This window comes from Grampus griseus (genome assembly GCF_964374135.1).
Source record: "Grampus griseus genome assembly, chromosome: X".
Classification (NCBI taxonomy): Eukaryota; Metazoa; Chordata; class Mammalia; order Artiodactyla; family Delphinidae; genus Grampus; species Grampus griseus.
The window spans coordinates 129,862,309-129,882,275 of NC_138999.1; the positions used below are offsets into that span (position 1 = coordinate 129,862,309).

The following is a 19,967-nucleotide window of genomic DNA, read 5'->3' on the forward strand; positions in this document are numbered from 1 at the left end:
GAGTACACAGATTCTTTACGAGGGTGCTTTGCACATTCACCCGGACACGCCATACCAGAGTTGTAAAACAGTCTCCATAAATTTAGCAGTATTGCAAGTTTACATGATAAGTTTTCTCATCACGGGGGAATTTTATTTGATGGTACTAATGATAATATATCTTCAAATATTGGGAAGCCCATGGATCAAAGAGAAAAATCACAGAGGGACTTAGAAAATATTTCCAAGTGAATACTAAAAAAGCACAACTTACCAAAATTAGTGGGAGGCAGCAAAAAGCGACAGGAGGAAACTGTATTCCTCTAAATGCTTCTGTTAGAAAAGAGTCAGGACATAAAATCAGTGAGCTAACAGTCCATTTAGAGATGCTAGAAGAAGAAGAGCAAAGGAAACATAAAATGAAGTAATAAGAGAGCTAAGAGAGGAAATCAGTGATAGAAAGCAAATTATGGACACGGTGAACAAAGCCATGCGCTTCTTTCAAAAGAGCAAGGAAACCGAGCAAGTCCTAGAACGATGAATCACGGAAACATAGAAAGAACGCTGATCCCCAATATGAGGAATGAAAGAGGGCCAACGTTACGGATCAGATGTACATTAACAAAGAGGATATAGGGGAATATTATGGGACATTATGGAAATGTTTATGCTAACAAATTGGAAGACTTGAAAAATTCCTTGGGAAAAAGGCAGCTTCCTAAAACTGAGGCCAGAATGTAGAAAAGGTGACGAGCCTTCTATCTGTCTTTTTTAAAAAAATTATTTTATTTTATTTTATTATTGTTTCTTGAGTCGTACGCAACAAGTGCTCTTTTGTTATTTTTTTTAAATTGTATTTTTACTTGTGGCTGCGTTGGGTCTTTGTTGCTGCGCGCGGGCTTTCTCTAGGTGCAGCGAGCGGGGGTTACTCTTCGTTGCGGTGCGCCGGCCTCTCATTACGGTGGCTTCTCTTGTTGCAGAGCACGGGCTCCAGGCATGTGGGCTTCAGTAGTTGTGTCACGTGGACTCAGTAGTTGTGGCTCGTGGGCTCTAGAGCGCTGGGTCAGTGGTTGCGGAGCATGGGGTTAGTTGCTCCGCGGCTTGTGGGATCTTCCCGGACCAGGGATCGAACCTGTGTCCCCTGCACTGGCAGGTGGATTCTTAACCACTGCGCCACCAGGGAAGTCCCTAGCCTTCTATCTTGTAAATAAATGTAATTTATAAAAAAAGTGTCCTAAAGTCAAACAAACCAAACAGGGCAGGGAGGTGCTCCAGGCTGCTGCTGTGAGGGGCACTAGGGTGGGCTGTGTGGCACAAACATGATTCTCTCCTCTTTGCACCCACAGGCCGGTTCCCACACTTCAACAGCCTGTGCACTCCTGTTTGATCGCTTCCCCCCACCCTCAGGTACTCGAAGATGGCAATGGCTCTGGCGGTATTGCGGGACTGGTGCAGGTCGATGGGCGTGAACGCTCAGCGATCTCTGCTCATCCTGGGAATCCCAGATGACTGCAAAGACCAGGAATTCCAGGAGGCTGTCCAGGCTACCCTGCATTCCCTGGGCAGATACCGAGTGCTGGGCAAGGTCTACAGAAAGGAGCTGGGGTCGAGTGTTGCCCTGGTCGAGTTTGCTGAGTGTTTAAATCGAAGCTTGCTCCCCCGCCAAATACCAGGCAAGGGAGGGCCCTGGACTGTGGTCTGCCTGCCCCAGGCCCCTGATGCTGATTCACAGGATAGACCCAATTTCCCTGCGCAGCCCCAGGGACAAGCAGTGGTTGGCAGGGCGGGTGAGGCAGGAACTGCAGGGGAGGAGGAAGCTGCAGGGGAGGAGGAAGCTGCAGGGGAGGCGGGAGTCACAGGTATGGAGGGAGACACAGGTGAGGAGGAAGCCTTAGGTGAGGAGGGAGCTGAAGGTGAGGAGGGAGCTGCAGGTGAGGAGGGAGCTGAAGGTGAGGAGGGAGCTGCAGGTGAGGAGGGAGCTGAAGGTGAGGAGGGAGCTGCAGGTGAGGAGGGAGCTGCAGGTGAGGAGGGAGCTGAAGGTGAGGAGGGAGCTGCAGGTGAGGAGGGAGCTGAAGGTGAGGAGGGAGCTGCAGGTCCGGAAGGAACTGAGGGTCAAGCAGGAGCTGCAGGTGAGGAGGGAGCTGAAGGTGAGGTGGGAGCTTCAGGTGAGGAGGGAGCTGAAGGTGAGGAGGGAGGTGCAGGTGAGGAGGGAGCTGAAGGTGAGGCGGGGGCTGAAGGTGAGGAGGGAGCTGCAGGTGAGGAGGGAGCTGAAGGTGAGGCGGGAGCTTCAGGTGAGGAGGGGGCTGAAGGTGAGGAGGGAGCTGCAGGTGAGGAGGGAGCTGAAGGTGAGGAGGGAGCTGAAGGTGAGGCGGGAGCTTCAGGTGAGGAGGGGGCTGAAGGTGAGGAGGGAGCTGAAGGTGAGGAGGGAGGTGCAGGTGAGAAGGGAGCTGCAGGTGAGGAGGGAGCTGCAGGTGAGGAGGGGGCTGAAGATGAGGCAGGAACTGCAGGTCACTCAGGAACTGCAGGGGAGGAGGAAGCTGCAGGGGAGGCGGGAGTCGCAGGTATGGAGGGAGACACAGGTGAGGAGGAAGCCTTAGGTGAGGAGGGAGTTGCAGGTGAGGAGGGAGCTGAAGGTGAAGCAGGAGCTGAAGGTGAAGCAGGAGCTGAAGGTGAAGCAGGAGTGTCAGATGAGGAAGGAGCTGCAGGTGAGGAGGGAGCTGCAGGTGAAGCAGGAGATGAAGGTGAAGCAGGAGCTGAGTCAGATGAGGAAGGAGCTGCAGGTGAGGAGGGAGCTGAAGGTGAGGAGGGAGCTGCAGGTGAGGAGGGAGCTGAAGGTGAGGAGGGAGCTGCAGGTGAGGAGGGAGCTGAAGGTGAGGAGGGAGCTGCAGGTGAGGAGGGAGCTGCAGGTGAGGAGGGAGCTGCAGGTGAGGAAGGAGCTGAGGGTCAAGCAGGAGCTGAAGGTGAAGCAGGAGCTGAGGCAGATGAGGAAGGAGCTGCAGGTTACAGAAATGTTGCAGGCGTGGCAGGACTTCTGAGTGTGGCAGGACTTCTGAGTATGGCAGAACCCACGGGCGGGGCAATGGCTGCGCCTGAGGAAGCAGTTGTGACAGCGGCAGGCGCCATGGGTGAGGCAGGGCCCGGGACCCAGCAGTGGAGGCAGGCCTCACAGCCCGTGCTGGACAGCATGGGCTACCAGGAGCTGGGAACCTTCTCTGGGATGGAAGAGCCGGGCCACGGGGAAGGGTCCTCTGAGAGCTGGCTGGAGCAGGCCAGCCACACGCTGCACCTGTGGCGCCACGTGTCTGAGAGGGAGAGGAGGAGGAGGCTGGTGGAGAGCTTGCGCGGCCCCGCGCTGGACCTCCTGCGCGGCCTCCTGGCGGAAGATCCCGAGCTGGCTGCCCAGGACTGCCTGGCCGCGCTGGTGCAGGTGTTTGGGAACAAGGACCCCCGGGGGAGTGCTCGGCTGAAGTTCGTGACCTGTGCCCAGCGGCCCCAGGAGACTCTCTCTGCGTACGTGATGCGCCTGGAAGGCCTGCTGCAGTCGGCCCTGGAGAAGGGGGCCATCCACCCGGCCATGGCGGACCAGGCGCGCGCCCGGCAGGTGCTGACGCGGGCCCGGCTGAACGACACGCTCCGGGACACGCTGAGGCGGAGGCGGCTGATGAGGAGGCCTCCCGGCTTTGCGGGGATGCTGCGGCTCATCCAGAAGACAGAGGCCTGGGACGCCGACCCGGCTAGCAGGGAGCACTTCCCAGGGCAGGAAGAGGCCCGTGTGGACGTTGCAGTCCTGGCAGCAGCCGCCCAGGCCGCCCCGGCCCATGAGGCCATCACCGCAGGCACCACTGCACATGGTGAAGATACCACCGCCCAGGCCGCCCGTTCCAAGGAAGGGAGCGCCGAGGACCACCCGGCACGTGAGGAGGCCAGTGCGGCAGTTGCCGGCACTGCCAAGGCTGGCGAGGCGGCCCCTGAAGACCATGGTGCCGCCAGGGCAGCCCCTGAAGACCATGGTGCCGCCAGGGCAGCCCCTGGCCCTGGGGAGACCAGCAAGGCGTCCGCGGCCACTCAGGAAGATGGAAGTGCTGCCGCCCCTGCGGGCCTAGGTCAGGCAGGACCCTCAGATGCCCCCGGGGTCCCCATGCCTGGCCGGATGGGCAGTGCTTCCCCGGTGGCCCCAGGAGGTCCTGGCTGGGAGCCAGAGGGCCTCGCCCAGGCAGAAGGCCAGGAGGCCGAGGAGACCCCCGAGGAGGGGCTCAAGCCCATCCCAGAAGAGCCGGGAAATGAGGACGGGGCTGCAGAGATGAGCCCCCCGGGGTCCACCTCGGGCCACTAGGCTCAGCAGGCCCCAGGGCCCCCACGCTTGGAGGCAGGGGGAGGCCAGGCCTGGCAGCCTACTGGCCCCATATTAGGGGCCACTCCAGGTGCCTGGGCCTCCCTCCTGAGAGGGGACCCCTATTCATCATCCCCTGGGGCAGGTTGCTCCCTGTACTGGCAAGCCCAAATGTGTCCCTGTAGGCCCCAGAAGGACCCAGGTGTCAAGGAAACCCCCAGCCCCCGCTCCCCTCCCCCCAACACACACACCCTAGCCATCGTCCCCCGCAGAGCCCTGAGGTGCGCCACGTGCCAGCCAAGGCTCTGGTCTCTGTGGGCCAGTGTCGTGAGCTCAACGTGTGCTTTCTGGGCATAGATTCAGGCCCAGCGCTGCCTGTTGTTGTGGAAATGTGCATGTGTTCTCCTCTGAGCAGTTCCCCCAACCCCTGCGCGGCGTGGAGACCCCGAGCCCAGTCCCAGGAGCCGGCGGGAAGGACGGGATGGACGAGGTCACAGCCAGCGCCCACCCCAGGACCTGGGAGCCCACCTGCGACCTTCGGAAGGAAGACCTTGACCGGGGCTGCAGGAGGTCTGCGGGAGGCCCCCCAGGGCTTGTGTTCTGCTGGGCCACCCCGTTGTTCCTCGGGACTCCACGTCCCCGGCTCGGTGGTGTGCGCCCTGCTGTGGGACTGTCCTGTGCCCGCCATAGGGCAGGGCCAGGCCCCGGGCATGTGGGCCAGAAATGGAGGGTCTGCCCTGGGGGGAGCGGGCATGGCCGGCGCCCATCTTCCTGGCGAGAGGCCACCCGCGGGGCCCTCAGGAAGGGAGACTGTGGGGAGATGGAGGGCCGCCGGGTGGGGTGTAGCGGAGGCACCTTTTTGAGGACCCTGGGTGGGGCCGGGACCCGTGAGCTCCGGTGGCCGTTAGAAGTTCCTCTGTGTGTTGTTATGCCCTCTGTTCAATGGTTTCAGTCAATGTTTCTGTTTAATAAATTTCCCTGAACGTTTCATCTGAGTCTGGCCTCTGCTGTGGGCAATGGAGGGAAAGGGCTGCTGCGGGTGAGGGCGGGGGTCCAGAGTCCGATTCCTGCTCAGCACCCATGGGACACCTCTCCGGGGGGAGGGTAAGGTAGGCACTTTGCAGACCCAGACATCGTGAGGGTTTTTCTTCCAGTTCATGGGTGAATTGTAAAGTTTTAGCGCCCTTGACCGTGGGCCGCGTCTCGGGCGATGCTCGTGCTTGAAATCGTGGGTGCTGTGCACGGCCCGGAAGGCCAGGGGACACACAGGAGGACTTCTGACCTCGTGGGTCACACGTGGGTCCGTGCACGTCTGCCTGGCCCGGGGGCTCCGGGACCAGAAGGCCGTGGCCGGTTTGCACGAGCGCTCGGCCTGTGGCTCTGCACCCGTGCACGAGTGTCTTCGTGCCCCCTGCGATGACGGGCGTGAAGCAGGAGGCTGACATGCTGACGGGCCTGCCCTTTAGGATGTCACTTCCTGGCTGGGCTGTGCTATCACCCCCGAGCAACCGGAGCACTTCTGTGAGGGGCTGAGCGGGAGTGTGAGCCCAGGGTGCTGCCGGCCGCGCTGCACTGTCCCGTTACGGGGCGGAGGGGCACGCCGCGCTCCGTATGGCTGCGGACGAGAAGGGCCCCGCCGCGGGCAGGGCGCCCGGCTTCGGCGAGGCGCCTCTTCCTCCCGACACAGCGGCTCCGGCCCTCGGCTCAGGGAGCTGCACCCCCCAGTCCCTCGCCCTGGACCAGCCCGTGCCCGCGGGGCACCCCGACCTCAGGCTGCTGCCTGGAGAAGCCGCTTTCCAGGATTTGACGGAAGAGCCTTTGTTGAAAAGGCCTCGCACCGCCTGCGAGGCCGTGTGGGAAGGCAGCCTGCTCTTCCACCCCTTTCCCAGGAAGCTGTGGACGATCGTCCACAGCAGTCGCTTTGCATCCATTGGGTGGAATGAAGACGGGACTTGCATAGGCGTCAACAGGCCGCTGTTTCAAAAGGAGGTTTTGGACAGGGACGGCCTAGACAAGGTGTTCAAGACAGAACGTGTGGAGAGCTTCATCCGCCAGCTTAACCGCTATGGATTCAGCAAAGTGTACCAGGACATGCACACGTCCCTCTGCATGACCAACCTGTCCACGAAGGAGCGGCCCGCCCACGTCCTGAGCGAGGTAAGGAGGGCGGGGGACGGCGGGGGAGGAGCCCTCTCCAGGGGCTGAGCCGCTGGGCCCGGGGGTGGGGGGCGGGTGCCAACCCCGGGGCCGCCTGGGACGGCTGCAGGCGTGTCGGGAGAGCTTCCTTTAAAGGTGGTACTTGGGCACCGGCGTGACGGCCGGAGCTGGCAGTGCCGCGCGCTGTGTTGGGACGTTGTTATGGGGGGACCCGAAGCGTTCTCAGCACAAGGACGTCACTTCTCTCCCTCCTCCTTTTCCCTTTGCTGTGTCTGTGTGAGGTGATGCGTGTGAACTGGACCCCCTGTGGTGATCATTTCACAGCACACGCGGGCAAGGCGTCATCCTGTACTCCTGACACGTGGGCAGTGCCGCTCGTGCCTGACACGCAGTCACAGCGGGGGACAAGAGGACACTGCTGCAACGCTGGCCCTTCCCGTCCTCCTGCTCGGGGACAGTGGCCCGCCGGGGGGAGGGGGGAGGTCTGTGTGCCCCCTTGACTCCCATAGCTCCAGAGCATCACTTGAGTGAGGGCGCAGGTCCTTTCCTGGGAAGCAGTCAGCGTCCCCGGTCTGGCCCCTGGAGGTGCTGGCCAGGGGGCGATTCGGACACTTCCTTAGAAAGCTACCGAACCTTGTTGCAGTCTCGTACCTGCAAACGCCAAGTCCCCTTTCGTGGGCCTTGTACTCGTCCTAAGGGGCCATTTTCAGTCATTTTCCAAGGGCGAAAGGTGATGGTGAGAGAGCGAGTCTCGGGGATGTCAAAGCTGGGGCACAGCGTCCTGCTGGGACCGGGTCCCGCTTTCTCCAAAGAGGCCCTGGGTCGGCTGGGGGAGGGCGCCCAGGGGCCCAGCCAGGCGGCTGCTGCTTGCGAGCAACTCTTTTGTGACTCGGGGTTTCCTTTTCTCTCTCAACCGCGACCTCAGTTACACTTCTACCACAGTCCCCTGTTTCAGAGAGACTGCCCGCACCTCCTGGTGAGGATGAAGCCGAGAGTGCACACTAAACCAGCATCCGGGCAGGTGGACGGCGAGCCGGCAGCCCCGGGGCACCTCCCGGCGCCCAGCGCCGCGGAGCCGCAGGACGGCCTCCCACCGTATCCTGAGCACATCCAGGGGATCCCGAGCTACCCGCAACTCGACCATGCCTCCGCCCTGGCCAGGACTGACTCTGTCGCTCCGGCCCCTCCTCGGACAGCAGCCGAGCCCCCAGCGCCGGATACCAACGTGCAGGTTCTGGTCCCTCTAGTCCCTGTCCTGGCAGAGGTGGCCCAGCCAGCCGAGGTCCCCTGGCTCTGCTGCGCCTGGCCTCCCGCCCAGATGAGTCCTCCCTGGCCCGTGCCGGACCTGGCGGCCGTGCCCCCCCCAAGTCCTCAGCCTTCCCCCCCACCGCGCAGCTCCCGGGGGCCGCGCTGCTGCCTCTTGCGCATCCTGGATGCCCGAGGTGGCCGCCAGGCCTGCCGCCTCCCTGACCTTGATCCGTCGGCCCCTGAGCCCCTTTGCTGCTGCTGCATGGGCTCCCGCTGTTTCCTGGAATACCCGACCCCTCCAGGCAGGCCCACAGAGGACCCTGACCAGGCAGACCCTGCAGACACACGGAGGTGGTAACGCGGCCAGAACCTTGCAGGGCAGTAAAGAGCACGGGGACATGAGAGTGATGTTCCACCCAACACGTGTTTGGCGCCTCCGTCCTGGGCGTGGCTGAGCAGTTGAGTCCCCTCAGCAGGAAACGATGACAGGTGACAGCCCACCCCCGGCACAGTGCGGGCACCTAGCAGCTAGCTAGTGAAGCCCCTCAGACGCCCTGTGTCCACCCACTAGAAAGACCCTTCAAGGGCTGGACAAGCACAAGGAAGGCCCTGGCACCCGCGGCTTCACAGTTGCGGGGGCATCGTGTCCAGCAGGGTCTCGATTTGACAGATGAGAAGAGCTCAGGCCTCCCCTGGTCAGAGGCCTGAAAAGAGCCCTTACTGTCCTGAGACGCACAGGTGTGGAGGTGACGGTCCCTGGCAGGGGCCTGCGGGTGTTCAGTTTGGGGGTGCTCTCTGGTGTCTGGACAGCAGGATTGAGGTTTGCTTTTCACTGCGGGTCCTGCGTCTGGAGACATTTTCCTGGTTCTCTTTTCCTTGCCTTTCGAGCTAAACACTTCAAGGGCGCCATGCTCCACCACCCTCTGGGCGCTGGGGTGTCGCGCTTATACCGCGAGTCCTTGTGGTCAGCGCCCAGTGATGTGTACAGAGCACTGAAGGCCAGGGCGCACCCCCAGCTCACAGTTGCTGCCTCCACGTGTGGGGGATGGGCCGGGGGACCTGGCCAGGACTCTGTGGCTGTCACAGTGATAGGGCGACATCCCCTCCCAAACACTGCTAAGGAGGGGGCGGGGAGCGGGAATTGCCTGGAGTTCCAGGGGTTAGGACTCTATGCTTTCACTGCGGTGGCCCGGGTTCAATCCCTGGTCGGGGATCTAAGATCCCCCAAGCCTTGTGGGGTGGCCAGAAACACAGAAAAGAAAAAAATAGGTGGGTTGGGGGAGGAGGGGAAGTAGACCCAAGGTACCAGGAATGATCCAAGCACCAGCAGCCAGAGGAGCCCCGGGTCTGCCCGGGTGAGGGGTGGTCCCATCTGCCGCTCCCGTCTGTCACAATGCAACAGCTAGTGCACGTCAGGGGGGTCTCTTGAGCAGCCCAACAGCAGTGCCCCAAATGAACGATGCAAAAATGGACAGAAGGGACGGAAGAAACCGGTCTACAGTAGAAGTGGGAGACTTCGGGCCCCCCTGTGATGGATTCAAATGGATCCCCCAGCTCCCACCCCAACCATTAAGTCCACCTGTTGCAGTGCTAATCCCAAGGTGCATGTATTTGGAGATAGCACCCTTGGGGAAGTCAGTAAGGTTAAATGAGGTCACAAGGGTGGGACCCTAGTCCGACAAGAGCGGTGTCCTTTGGCAAAGAGGAAGAGACACCGAAGATCTCCCTCCCTCCCTCAGCCTCTCTTCCACCCTCCCAACTTCCCTCCCTCTCTCTCCCTCCATTTCTCTCCCCCCCCCCACTCTCTCTCCCTGCCTCCCTTCTCCCCCACAACCTGTTCAGAGAAGCAGCCAAGTGAGGGACCAAGAGAAAACCAGCTGTCTGCGAGCCAGGAAGAGACGCCTTCCCTCACCTGAAACTGCACTTTCCAGCAAGTTGAGGTTGGACTTCTAGCCACCAGGACTGGGACCCAGTACATTTCTGTAGTTTTAGCCACCTCCTCTGTGGGACTTTGCTATGGCAGCTCTAAGCAGACTAACATAGCCTGCTTTCATTATGGGTACAGCGACCAGACAGCACCGCAGTAAGGGAATCACAGATTTGAACAGCACTGTACAAAGACTAGGTCTCATGACATGTGTAGACTATTAGCCCCAAGAACAGAGTAGACACGTGCTCGTCAAGCGTACCTAGAACGTTCTCCAGGGTACTCCAAGCGTCAGGCCACACAGCATCCCTCAGTAAACTTGGGATACAAACAAAAGGGCTGAAATCATACAAAGTATGTCCTCTGGCCAAAATAGAGTGAAATTAGACCTCAATAACAGAAGGAAATGTGGGAAATCTGCAAAGAGAGGGAAATTGAGCCGTGCGTCCCCAAATAACCGCATTAGTCTGGGACGATGCCAAATCCCACAGCACAGGATGAGGGGCTGAAACAGCAGACACAGATTCTCACGGTGGTTCCGACCAGGAGGCCGAGAGGGAGGGTCCAGCAGGGGTGGCTTGTACTGCGGCCGGTCTCCTTGGTTGCAGGTGGCCGTGCTCTTACCGCCCCTCACGTGGTCACCCTCTGTGCACGCACCCCCAGCCCCTGCCTTCTCTCCTTGCGTGTGCTGATCCGCTCTTCCCTCAAGGGCACCAGCCATCTTGGATTAGACCTCATCCTAATGGCCTCATTTCAACCTAAGAACCACTAACTCCAGTCACAGTGACATTCTGAGGTTCTAGGGGATTGGGGCTTCAACATGCAAATTTTGGGGGGACGCAGTTCAGTCCATAACAATAGCCCAGGGAACGTACAAGACATCACAAGGGAAACTAGAAAATACTTTGAAATGAAGAAAACACATACCAAAGGCCCCAGGACTTATGGCACGCGGCCAAAGAGGCACTTGGGACCTAAAGCTGCAAACACCCGTGTTCCAATGGAGGCGACACCTCAGATCAACCGCCTCATCTTGAACGGGGACAAGCGAGAAGACGAGGAAGGCGAGCCCAAGCATTCTGACAACAAATGTTCACGAGAAAAGAAAAACTGCGCTAATCCACGTACGCGGGGATCCCAAGACGTGCACTGGTCGGGAATCCTCACAACATGGGGGAGGGCGCATCCTTCTTACACACTCAGTAACAAGAGCTACAGCCACCGACCGCTTCATTTGCACAGGCTTTTTACAAGCAGGTCACATCATGGGGAAACCCACACCAATGCTTTTGCCTTGTACTGTTAGGAGGCCCATTTTACAGATGGAGAAATCGAGGCGTAGGGAGTCTCCATGATTTGATCAGCTTGTCACTAGAAGGACTCTTATTCAAGCTAAGCATCATATGCGTGCAAAGACCCATCCCCGCACTGGCCTGACCTGTCTCCCCAACAGTCAAGGGGGATTCAGCTGTCCTCCACGGGGTCCTACTACCTGACGCCTCAGGCCACATAATGGAGAAAACACAGGGAAGCCAGGCATTAGTGCCCATGAGAGCCTGACACTGGATTCTGCCCACGTGGCCTCCCCAGCCCCATCAGGTCACCATCTCTCGTGAAAGGGACACGAGGGCCAGGGAGGAGGGTGAGGGTCTAGGACTGAGGGCGTGAGGATGGAGAAGGGTCCCGGACGTGGGGGTCCGAGGCACGGCCCTCTGAAGGCGGCTCCTATGCTCAGGCTTGGGCCCTGCTCTCTCCTTCCACTGCCCACTCTGCTCCCTTCTGTCCCAGCGGCGTGGTGGCCCCACGTTCTCCTGCAGGCTCACTTCCCCGGGCACACTGGCTGTCAGGCAGGCGGCAAGCCTGCATGCAAAGCACGGGGACCGCCGGGCTGGAGGACTCTCCGCATCCCCACGGGGCGTGAGTGTCTGTGCCCTTCAGGGCCCTGCGGATGCCCCTCCTCCTGGATGCTTGCTCACACGTGGCTTTACACCCTGCTGCTGTCTTGTGAATGTCACTTGGCTTCACACCCTGCATCCCGCCACCAACCCAGCCCTATCCCTGTGCCCAGCCCCAGCTCAGGGACCACGGACAGGCACAGGCCCGGGCCCCGCACTTGCTCACAAAGGCCCCTAAAGCAGCAGCCGGCGATATTTGCCACAGAGGAGGGTAGGCGAGAGCCAGGCAGGAGGTCAGCCCTTTGCCAAAGAGGCTGGAGCTCAGAGCAGACGTTAGCTGGGGCTGGGGAATGGGGGCTTCTCGGGAAACAGGGCCACGGCTGAGACAACTCACACCAGCCCCTCAGGGGGCAGGCTCAGCGCACGTAGAGAACGTCAGAGCTTCCCGCTGATGGGCAGCAGCTCCCGTGTGCCCTGCGCCGCCCTGGTCAGGACTGGCTGTGTGCCGGGGTGGTGTGTGCTCGTCCAGAGTCTACTGGGGAGGGCGCTGCTGCCCCCCTGAAAAGTGTCTCCCTGAATGTCCCTGGGGCGCTCTTGGCGTGTCCCGGCCGCTGCTGCGCTGCCTGCCACGGCCGTCCCTGGGCTAGCACTGTCCCCCATCAGTCAGTTCACTGCACGAACGGGCACTAGGAATCCCTGCTTTCCCCCGGGAGTGCTTACCATTTGTGATGACAAAATCCCCTTCTTTTCCGGCAGGAGTGTCTGAGCAGGTTCCATTGGCCCTGAAATTCTCCACCTTTTCCAAGTGCCCACCTGCTATATGGCAGGTGCTTCAAATCCAGGATCCCACGTAATGTTCACGTTGTCGTACGGCGCTCAGCAGGGAGGGCTGCCTCTTTAGCCCCCGGCGCCGTCTGCACCTCCCACTGCAGTGACCTCCCAATCCCATTAGGCCCAGAAGTTGCCCCTTCCTTTCGATGCCAGGTCACAGCCCAAACCTGTGGGTCTCTGATGCCGCCGTATTTCTGCACCTGCCTGAACGCGGGGACACTGGCGGACGTTGCTTCTTAGTGGCTAGGACTTATTTCTAGTCTTATTCTGATCCCAGACTCTGTCCTTCTCCCCTCTGGAAATTGCTTTCTTTTCATGACATCTCAGAGAATTTGCAGCTCCATAGGAAACGGAATAGAAAACCAGTCAAAATTGCTGTTCTGTGTGTTTTACTCCTGGAGGATATATTATTCAATTTGGATGTGTGTGTGTGTGTCTGTCGGCATGGAGGGAAGGGTGGTGATTTCCCCAGCTGGGTGCAGCTCACGCAAAGCTCCCAGGATTCCAGTCGCACGGCCACTCCTTTCCACTTCGGCAGCCTCTCTTCTTTCCAACCCCCTATTTTCATTCATTTCATCCCACTGAAATCTAGACCTTGCTCACAAGTGGCCAAAGTAAACTCCAGGTGACTAAAATGGTCGTTTCCATACAGTTGGTAATTGGCTCCCCCAGGGCAGGGAGAGGAGGGCCAGCCCCGGGAATACCGAGCAGGGCTTCAAAGAGCAAGACCCTCATTTCTCTGGAAATCCTTGCAGATGGCGGCTATGAAACACCTACCTCTTCACTGTGGCCCACTGCAATGCAACAAGAGCCAGCACCCCTTCCTTCCTGCCCCAGGGCGAGATTTCTCTCGGCTTTATCCACGACCCAGAAGGACATCTCACAGCAATGTCCCATTTCAGACTTTCCCCTGCAACCCAAGACACACCCTCTGCATGTCTGGCTGCTGCCACCACCCAGCTTCATCACCATCACCTCCCACAGAAGGAACCCCCACTTCCCAAAGGCCCGAAGTGCCCTGGCTCGGGGCACTTAACACTCCAGGGCTCGCTCCTGGAGCCCCACCGCCTCGTCCCATGTTGTCTTATTCTGTGGGACTTAGGGGACGTCTCACCACCTTCCTCATGTGACAGTGGCTCCTAGACCATCACTCTAGGTGTGGGTGTGTCCTGCTTTTCCTAGCGTTCCCGCTACTAACACAGGCCCTTCCGGAGAGCAGAGGCTCCGTGGAGGTCTGCGGAATAAACAAGCCGGTGGGCAGGGGGCTTATTGACGCAGATGAACCTTCTCCTACTTTCTTAAAATACCCGTGCAAATCCAACTCAACAGAGATAGTTCGTTTTATTTACAGAATGACAGACAAGACAGGGAAGCAAGAATTGGAACAACAATGGCTTTTATTTTTCTATTTCTTCCCCCATCTATATCACTGCTAAGGACTTCCACATTTCCAGAGCAGTTCTGATTCCAATTCCCTGTTATCTTGTACACGGTCACAAAACGAACTGGGAGATTTCCCAACCTCTCTTACAAAACAGCAAAACTCTTGTTCTTGAACTAAATTAGTGCAAATACCTGTGGGATTAACGTCATACACAAAGTTAGACACTGAAGCTTGTTTAGTCTTCTATTCAAAGAACCAACATTTGAAAAATTCCTAAAGAAAACGACATGGAAGTCCATGTCAACATACACAACAGGAACCCAAAATGCTGCACACCGGCTTCCCCCAACTCGCCCGGCTCTCACTGCTTAGAAGGCTGACCGCTCCCTCTTCAAACTCAGAGTGAAGGAGCAGCCCCCCTTCCTGCCCCACGGGAGAAGCTGCTGGACGTGGGACTGGCTGCTGCACTGGCTCAGGCTCCCTCTTCCTCATCGCTCACACTCCCTGCAGACACGGATGGGAAGAACCTGGGAGCCATGCTATTGCTCCTGAGCAGATGCTGCAGGACCTGCCACTTGCTGGCCTCCGCGTAGGCCCGGGGACCCCACAGGAACTCGTAGCGGGCAGGGTCGCTGTGGGGCACCTGCCGGTACTTCAGGTAGCCCGTCTGCACCCACACTTCGGTGAGCAGCTCCCTCCCGCCACAAAACCCCAGGGTGTCTAGCTTTCCCCACACCTCCTCCTCAGGGACGCGGTCACCGAACAGGGTGACCATGGTCAGGACCAGCAAAGGGAGGCTGGCCTCGGGCGTGCACTGCCAGTCGCTCAGCACTGCATCCCAGGTGAGGCCCAGGGTGGGGACCAGGACGTAGGTGCGCTGGCGGGGGTCCACGACCTTCACGTCCACGCCAAACAGCAGCTGCAGGCACTCGCAAACGAGGCGGAAGACCACGGGGAAGTGGTCCCGATGCTCCCGGACGACCGTACTCAGCATCTCCGCCTCGGAGGTCGGCTCCCCGGTACGAAACTTGACGAGCAGGAACCCCACCAGGTCAGCCATCAGCGCAACAAGTGCCTCGCGGGACAAGGGCTCGGCATAGGCGGAGAAGGAGGGGGCGCCAGGGGAGGCGGAGGACGAGGGGGATGCGGCCTCCTCCCCCGCAGCCCCCAGCAGCGGCGCCTCCACCGGACCCTGGGCCGGGACTGGGGCCTCAAGGTCGGCCTCAGGCTGGCGGAGCTCACTCATCTCGACCGGGGGCCTGATCACTGGGGTCGGGCCGCCCACGGGAGTGTGGGCAGGGGACCTCGTACCTGGGGTAGAGAGGGGGTGTGAGCGGCCTCGGCGGAGAAAGGCACCCTGGGCAGCCCTGACAAAGGCCACTTACAGGTCTCGTCTCAAGGGCTGCCCTCGGGCCTCACAGGGGCGCTCCTCCCGGGTGGCCTGTCCCCTGCCAACCTGAAGAAGGAAGTGAGGGGGCTCCTCAGGGTGCAGCCAGCACGGCCCCAGGTTCTGGGGCTGACAGGGCGGTGGGGTGACTTGGGTGTTGTGGGGTCCCCTCTGTTCTGGGAGGGGGAGCCCCTGGGTACACACTCAGGGCACGCACCTCCCCTTGGCTCCTGGCGCTGCCTGGGCCTCCTCTGCTCTGTGCCCTGAGGACACGGTCCTCAGACCTGGGCCTTCGCCTCCCGGGTCCTGGAGCCCCTGGAAGAGGAATGGAGGGCGCACCTCTTGTGTACACTGTGGCACAGCTCTGGGCCTCGGTGCTGGTAGGAGGATTGGGCCGGACTCTGTGAGGTCCCCCCAGTTCTGAGTTCTGGGGTGGGTGGTCCCCTCGGGGTCGCTCGTCGTGCTCACTGTTCCCCTTAAGGGCCTGGACCCTCCCCTTTGCAGGCCGGAGGGGAAACTCAGAACAGGACCCCGAATCTGAACAGAAAGCAGTGAGGGGACCCCACAGGTGGCCGCACCTGCCCAGGGCCTCCCGAGGGTCCTAGGATGGGGAGATGCTGGGTCCTCACCTCCTCCTCACATCCTGCCTGGCCTCCCAGCGCTGACCACAGGGGCAGGTTTCTGTTGAGGCCCCTGTTCCAGGGCTGGGGGTCTGCTCAGTCCTCCCTCGGGGTCCTGGGAGTCCACCCTCTGGACCTGAAGGCTCACCCCTCACACCAAACACCTGACCTCCTGAGGACCCCGACCCAGAGGTCAGGAAACATCTCATCTGCTGACCGTGCTCTGGCGTCTCCAAGGCCCCCGCGGAAGGGCAAAGGATCCCTCCCTGTGTCGGGGTCTAACGTCCTCAGTCCTTCCTTCCTCGCGTGCAGGCTGGACTCTGGGCAGGACCTGGGATTGTCCCGTCTGCCAGTGTGAGTCCCTGCTCCTTATACCAGGTCTCCAGTCTCTCCGAGACCCTGACGTCAGGACGTCAGGACAGGCCTACCGTGCTCATCCCGCCCCGGGGCCTCCCACGGCCACCTGCAAGGGCGGTGATCTGGTGGGTCCCTTTTGTCCTCCCTCAGGGTCCCCTCAGTCCTGCCTAAGGGCCCTAACCTTAGTCCACCAGGGACCTGACATTTTACCCTCTGCCCACATGAGACCCCGCCCCTTATCCCAGGTCCCCAGCTTCTCTGAGACCCGGATGTCAGGAAGTGCTGCACGTGACGGCCTCCCAGGGCCAACTCAGTTCTGGGTTGCAGGCTGCCCTCAGTGCTCCCTCAGGGCCCTCACCTTGACTCCACACAGAACCTGGGATTCTCCGCAGTGCCCACCAGACACCCCGCCCCTTATACCCCCTCTGCAGCCTCTCTGATACCCCGCCCCGTGCTCCCCCTCCCCAGCGTCTCTGAGACCCGGATGTCAGGAAGTGCTGCACCTGTTCATCCCGCCCTATGGCTGGAAGGGCCAACTCGGTCCTGGGATCCAGGCTCCCCTCAGTCCACACTCAGGGCTCTCACCCTGACTCTACATAAGACCTGGGATTCTCTCCTGTGCCCGCCTAGGATCCCGCCCCTTATACCCCCTTCCCAGCCTCTCTGAGACTCCGCCCCGTGCTCCCCCTCCCCAGCGTCTCTGAGACCCGGATGTCAGGAAGTGCTGCACGTGCTCATCCCGCCCTATGGCCTCCCAGGTCCAACTCTGTTCTGGGGTCCAGGCTCCCCTCAGTCCTCCCGCAGGCCCGTCTCCTTGACTCCACGGAGGACCTGGGATTCTCTCCCGTGCCAATGAGACACCCCGCCCCTTATACCCCCTCCCTAGCCTCTCTGATACCCCGCCCCGTGCTCCCCCTCCCCAGCGTCTCTGAGACCCGGATGTCAGGAAGTGTTGCACGTGCTCATTCCGCCCTATGGCCTCCCAGGGCCAACTCTGTTCTGGGGTCCAGGCTCCCCTCAGTCCTCCCTCAGGGCACTCACCTTGACTCCACGGAGGACCTGGGATTCTCTCCCGTGCCCACGAGACACCCCGACCCTTATACTGCCTCCCCAGCCTCTCTGAGACCCCGCCCCGTGCTCCCCCTCCGCAGCGTCTCTGAGACCCGGATGTCAGGAAGTACTGCACGTGCTCATTCTGCCCTATGGCCTCCCAGGGCCAACTCTGTTCTGGGGTCCAGGCTCCCCTCAGTCCTCCCTCAGGGCCCTCACCTTGACTCCACGGCGGACCGGGGATTCTCTCCCGTGCCCACCAGACACCCCGACCCTTATACCCCCTCCCTAGCCTCTCTGAGACCCCGCCCCGTGCTCCCCCTCCCCAGCGTGTCTGAGACCCGGATGTCAGGAAGTGCTGCACGTGCTCATTCTGCCCTTTGGCCTCCCAGGGCCAACTCTGTTCTGGGGTCCAGGCTCCCCTCAGACCTCCCTCAGGGCCCTCACCTTGACTCCACGAAGGAGCTGGGATTCTCTCCCGTGCCCACCAGACTCCCCGGCCCTTATACCCCCTCCCTAGCCTCTCTGAGACCCCGCCCCGTGCTCCCCCTCCCCAGCGTCTCTGAGACCCGGATGTCAGGAAGTGCTGCACGTGCTCATCCCGCCCTATGGCCTCCCAGGGCCAACTCTGTTCTGGGGTCCAGGCTCCCCTCAGTCCTCCCGCAGGCCCGTCTCCTTGACTCCACGGAGGACGTGGGATTCTCTCCCGTGCCAATGAGACACCCCGCCCCTTATACCCCCTCCCTAGCCTCTCTGAGACCCCGCCCCGTGCTCCCCCTCCCCAGCGTGTCTGAGACCCGGATGTCAGGAAGTGCTGCACGTGCTCATCCCGCCCTTTGGCCTCCCAGGGCCAACTCTGTTCTGGGGTCCAGGCTCCCCTCAGACCTCCCTCAGGGCCCTCACCTTGACTCCACGAAGGAGCTGGGATTCTCTCCCGTGCCCATCAGACTCCCCGGCCCTTATACCCCCTCCCTAGCCTCTCTGAGACCCCGCCCCGTGCTCCCCCTCCCCAGCGTCTCTGAGACCCGGATGTCAGGAAGTGCTGCACGTGCTCATCCCGCCCTATGGCCTCCCACGTCCAACTCTGTTCTGGGGTCCAGGCTCCCCTCAGTCCTCCCTCAGGGCCCTCACCTTGACTCCACGGAAGACCTGGGATTCTCTCTCGTGCTCACCAGACACCCCGACCCTTATACCCCCTCCCTAGCCTCTCTGAGACCCCGCCCCGTACTCCCCTCCGCAGCGTCTCTGAGACCCGGATGTCAGGAAGTGCTGCACGTGCTCATCCCGCCCTTTGGCCTCCCAGGGCCAACTCTGTTTTGGGGTCCAGGCTCCCCTCAGTCCTCCCTCAGGCCCTGGGAAGTGACTGGCCCATGAGGGGGGAGCCCTCATGAATGAGATTACCTCCCTTCTAAAAGAGGCCCCAGACGGCTGCCTCATCCTCTTGTGCCATGTGAGAAGATGGCTAGTTGATACAGCTAGACAAGAAACCAGTCCATATAAAGAAGAGCTTTATTACTATTATTTATTACTCAGCCGTACAAAGGAACGAAATTGGGTCATTTGTAGAGATGTGGATGGATCTAGAGACTGTCATACAGAGTGAAGGAAGTCAGAAAGAGAGAAACAAATATCGTGTATTAATGCACATATGTGGAACCTAGATAAATGGTACAGATGAACCGGTTTGCAGGGCAGAAATAGAGACACAGACGTAGAGCACAAACATATGGGCACCAAGGTGAGAAAATGGTGGGGGCGGGCGGGGGGTGTGATGAATTGGGAGATTGGGATTGACATATGTACGCTAATAGGTATAAAATGGGTAACTCATAAGAACCTGCTGTATAAAAAAATACATAAAATAAAATTCAAAAGTTAAAACAAACCAAAGAAATAACAATAGGTTTATGACATTATCAATCACAGTAGAAAACCACCTGTAAAGACAAATGGACGTACTTGCCACAACGGGCTCTGCATCGCCAAGTTCGCTCCCCCAACTCCGCAGCCTCGCAGGAGGCCTTCCTATTGGTGGAAGGCCAATGGGCGTGTCTTTTGCTTCCGGAGGCGCCAAGCCTTGGGACCTCAGGCCCTCAGTGCGCATGGCTACTGCTGCTTCCGTAGCAGAGCGCCTCCTCACGTGCTCTTCTGATCCAACCAGTTTCTCGGTAAAGAGACGTCTAGAACTTTCTCCCTCATCTTCCTGGGGCTTCCGGGAGCACCCGGAAGCCCACGTGGCGTTCGCACAGAGTGCCTGGGACAGTCGGCGGCACAGTTCCTGGCTGCTCTGCTGAGACGAGCTCTTCAGCCCCTCGTGAGCGGGACTCCGGAGCCATCCACAGAGTCAGAGCGAGTCAGGAGACAGGCGGGGGCTTTGCCGGGGGCTGGACTCCGCAGGTACCGGGGGCCCCGGGAAGGAGTGGAGGTCGGGGGAGGGCTACGGGCTGCTCGGTTGGGAGTGGGGGAGCGGCGGCGGAGGGTAGCGGGCTGAAGGGGGGCTGAGGGAAGGGTCCCCCAGTGAGCGGGTCAGAGGGGAGGACCGCTGGCTTCCGGGGTGGCTGGTGGGGGGCGTTCTGGAGTCGGGGTGCAGAGGGTGGGGCTAATGGCTAAGCGTGGGGGGGGCCTGAGCGGAGGGCTTCCTACTGGTCGGGTGGGGCCGGCTTTGGGGGCCAGAGGAGAGGACGACTGGCTGTGGGGGTGGGGAGGACGGGGAGGACGGGAAGGGCGGGCCGCACCCCCGGGGCCGAGACGGGAGGGGAGGGCTAACGGCTGCTGCGTGTGGCGGGAGGAAGGGGGAGCTAC

General features: G+C 60.4%; 2 protein-coding genes across 2 annotated transcripts in view; one reads left to right on the forward strand and one right to left on the reverse strand.

Moving 5' to 3' along the window:
* TEX28 (testis expressed 28) overlaps positions 1–19,967 on the reverse strand; it is a gene marked incomplete at both ends in the record, with an annotated part of 60,426 nt that overhangs the window by 32,235 nt on the left and 8,224 nt on the right.
* Positions 1,397–4,312, forward strand: LOC309839448 (paraneoplastic antigen Ma6E-like; the record flags this gene model as incomplete). Its single annotated transcript, XM_082681196.1, has 4 exons — positions 1,397–2,131; positions 2,312–2,450; positions 2,595–2,884; positions 3,128–4,312. The coding sequence occupies 4 exons, from the start codon at positions 1,397–1,399 to the stop codon at positions 4,310–4,312; spliced, it is 2,349 nt and encodes a 782-aa protein (XP_082537322.1).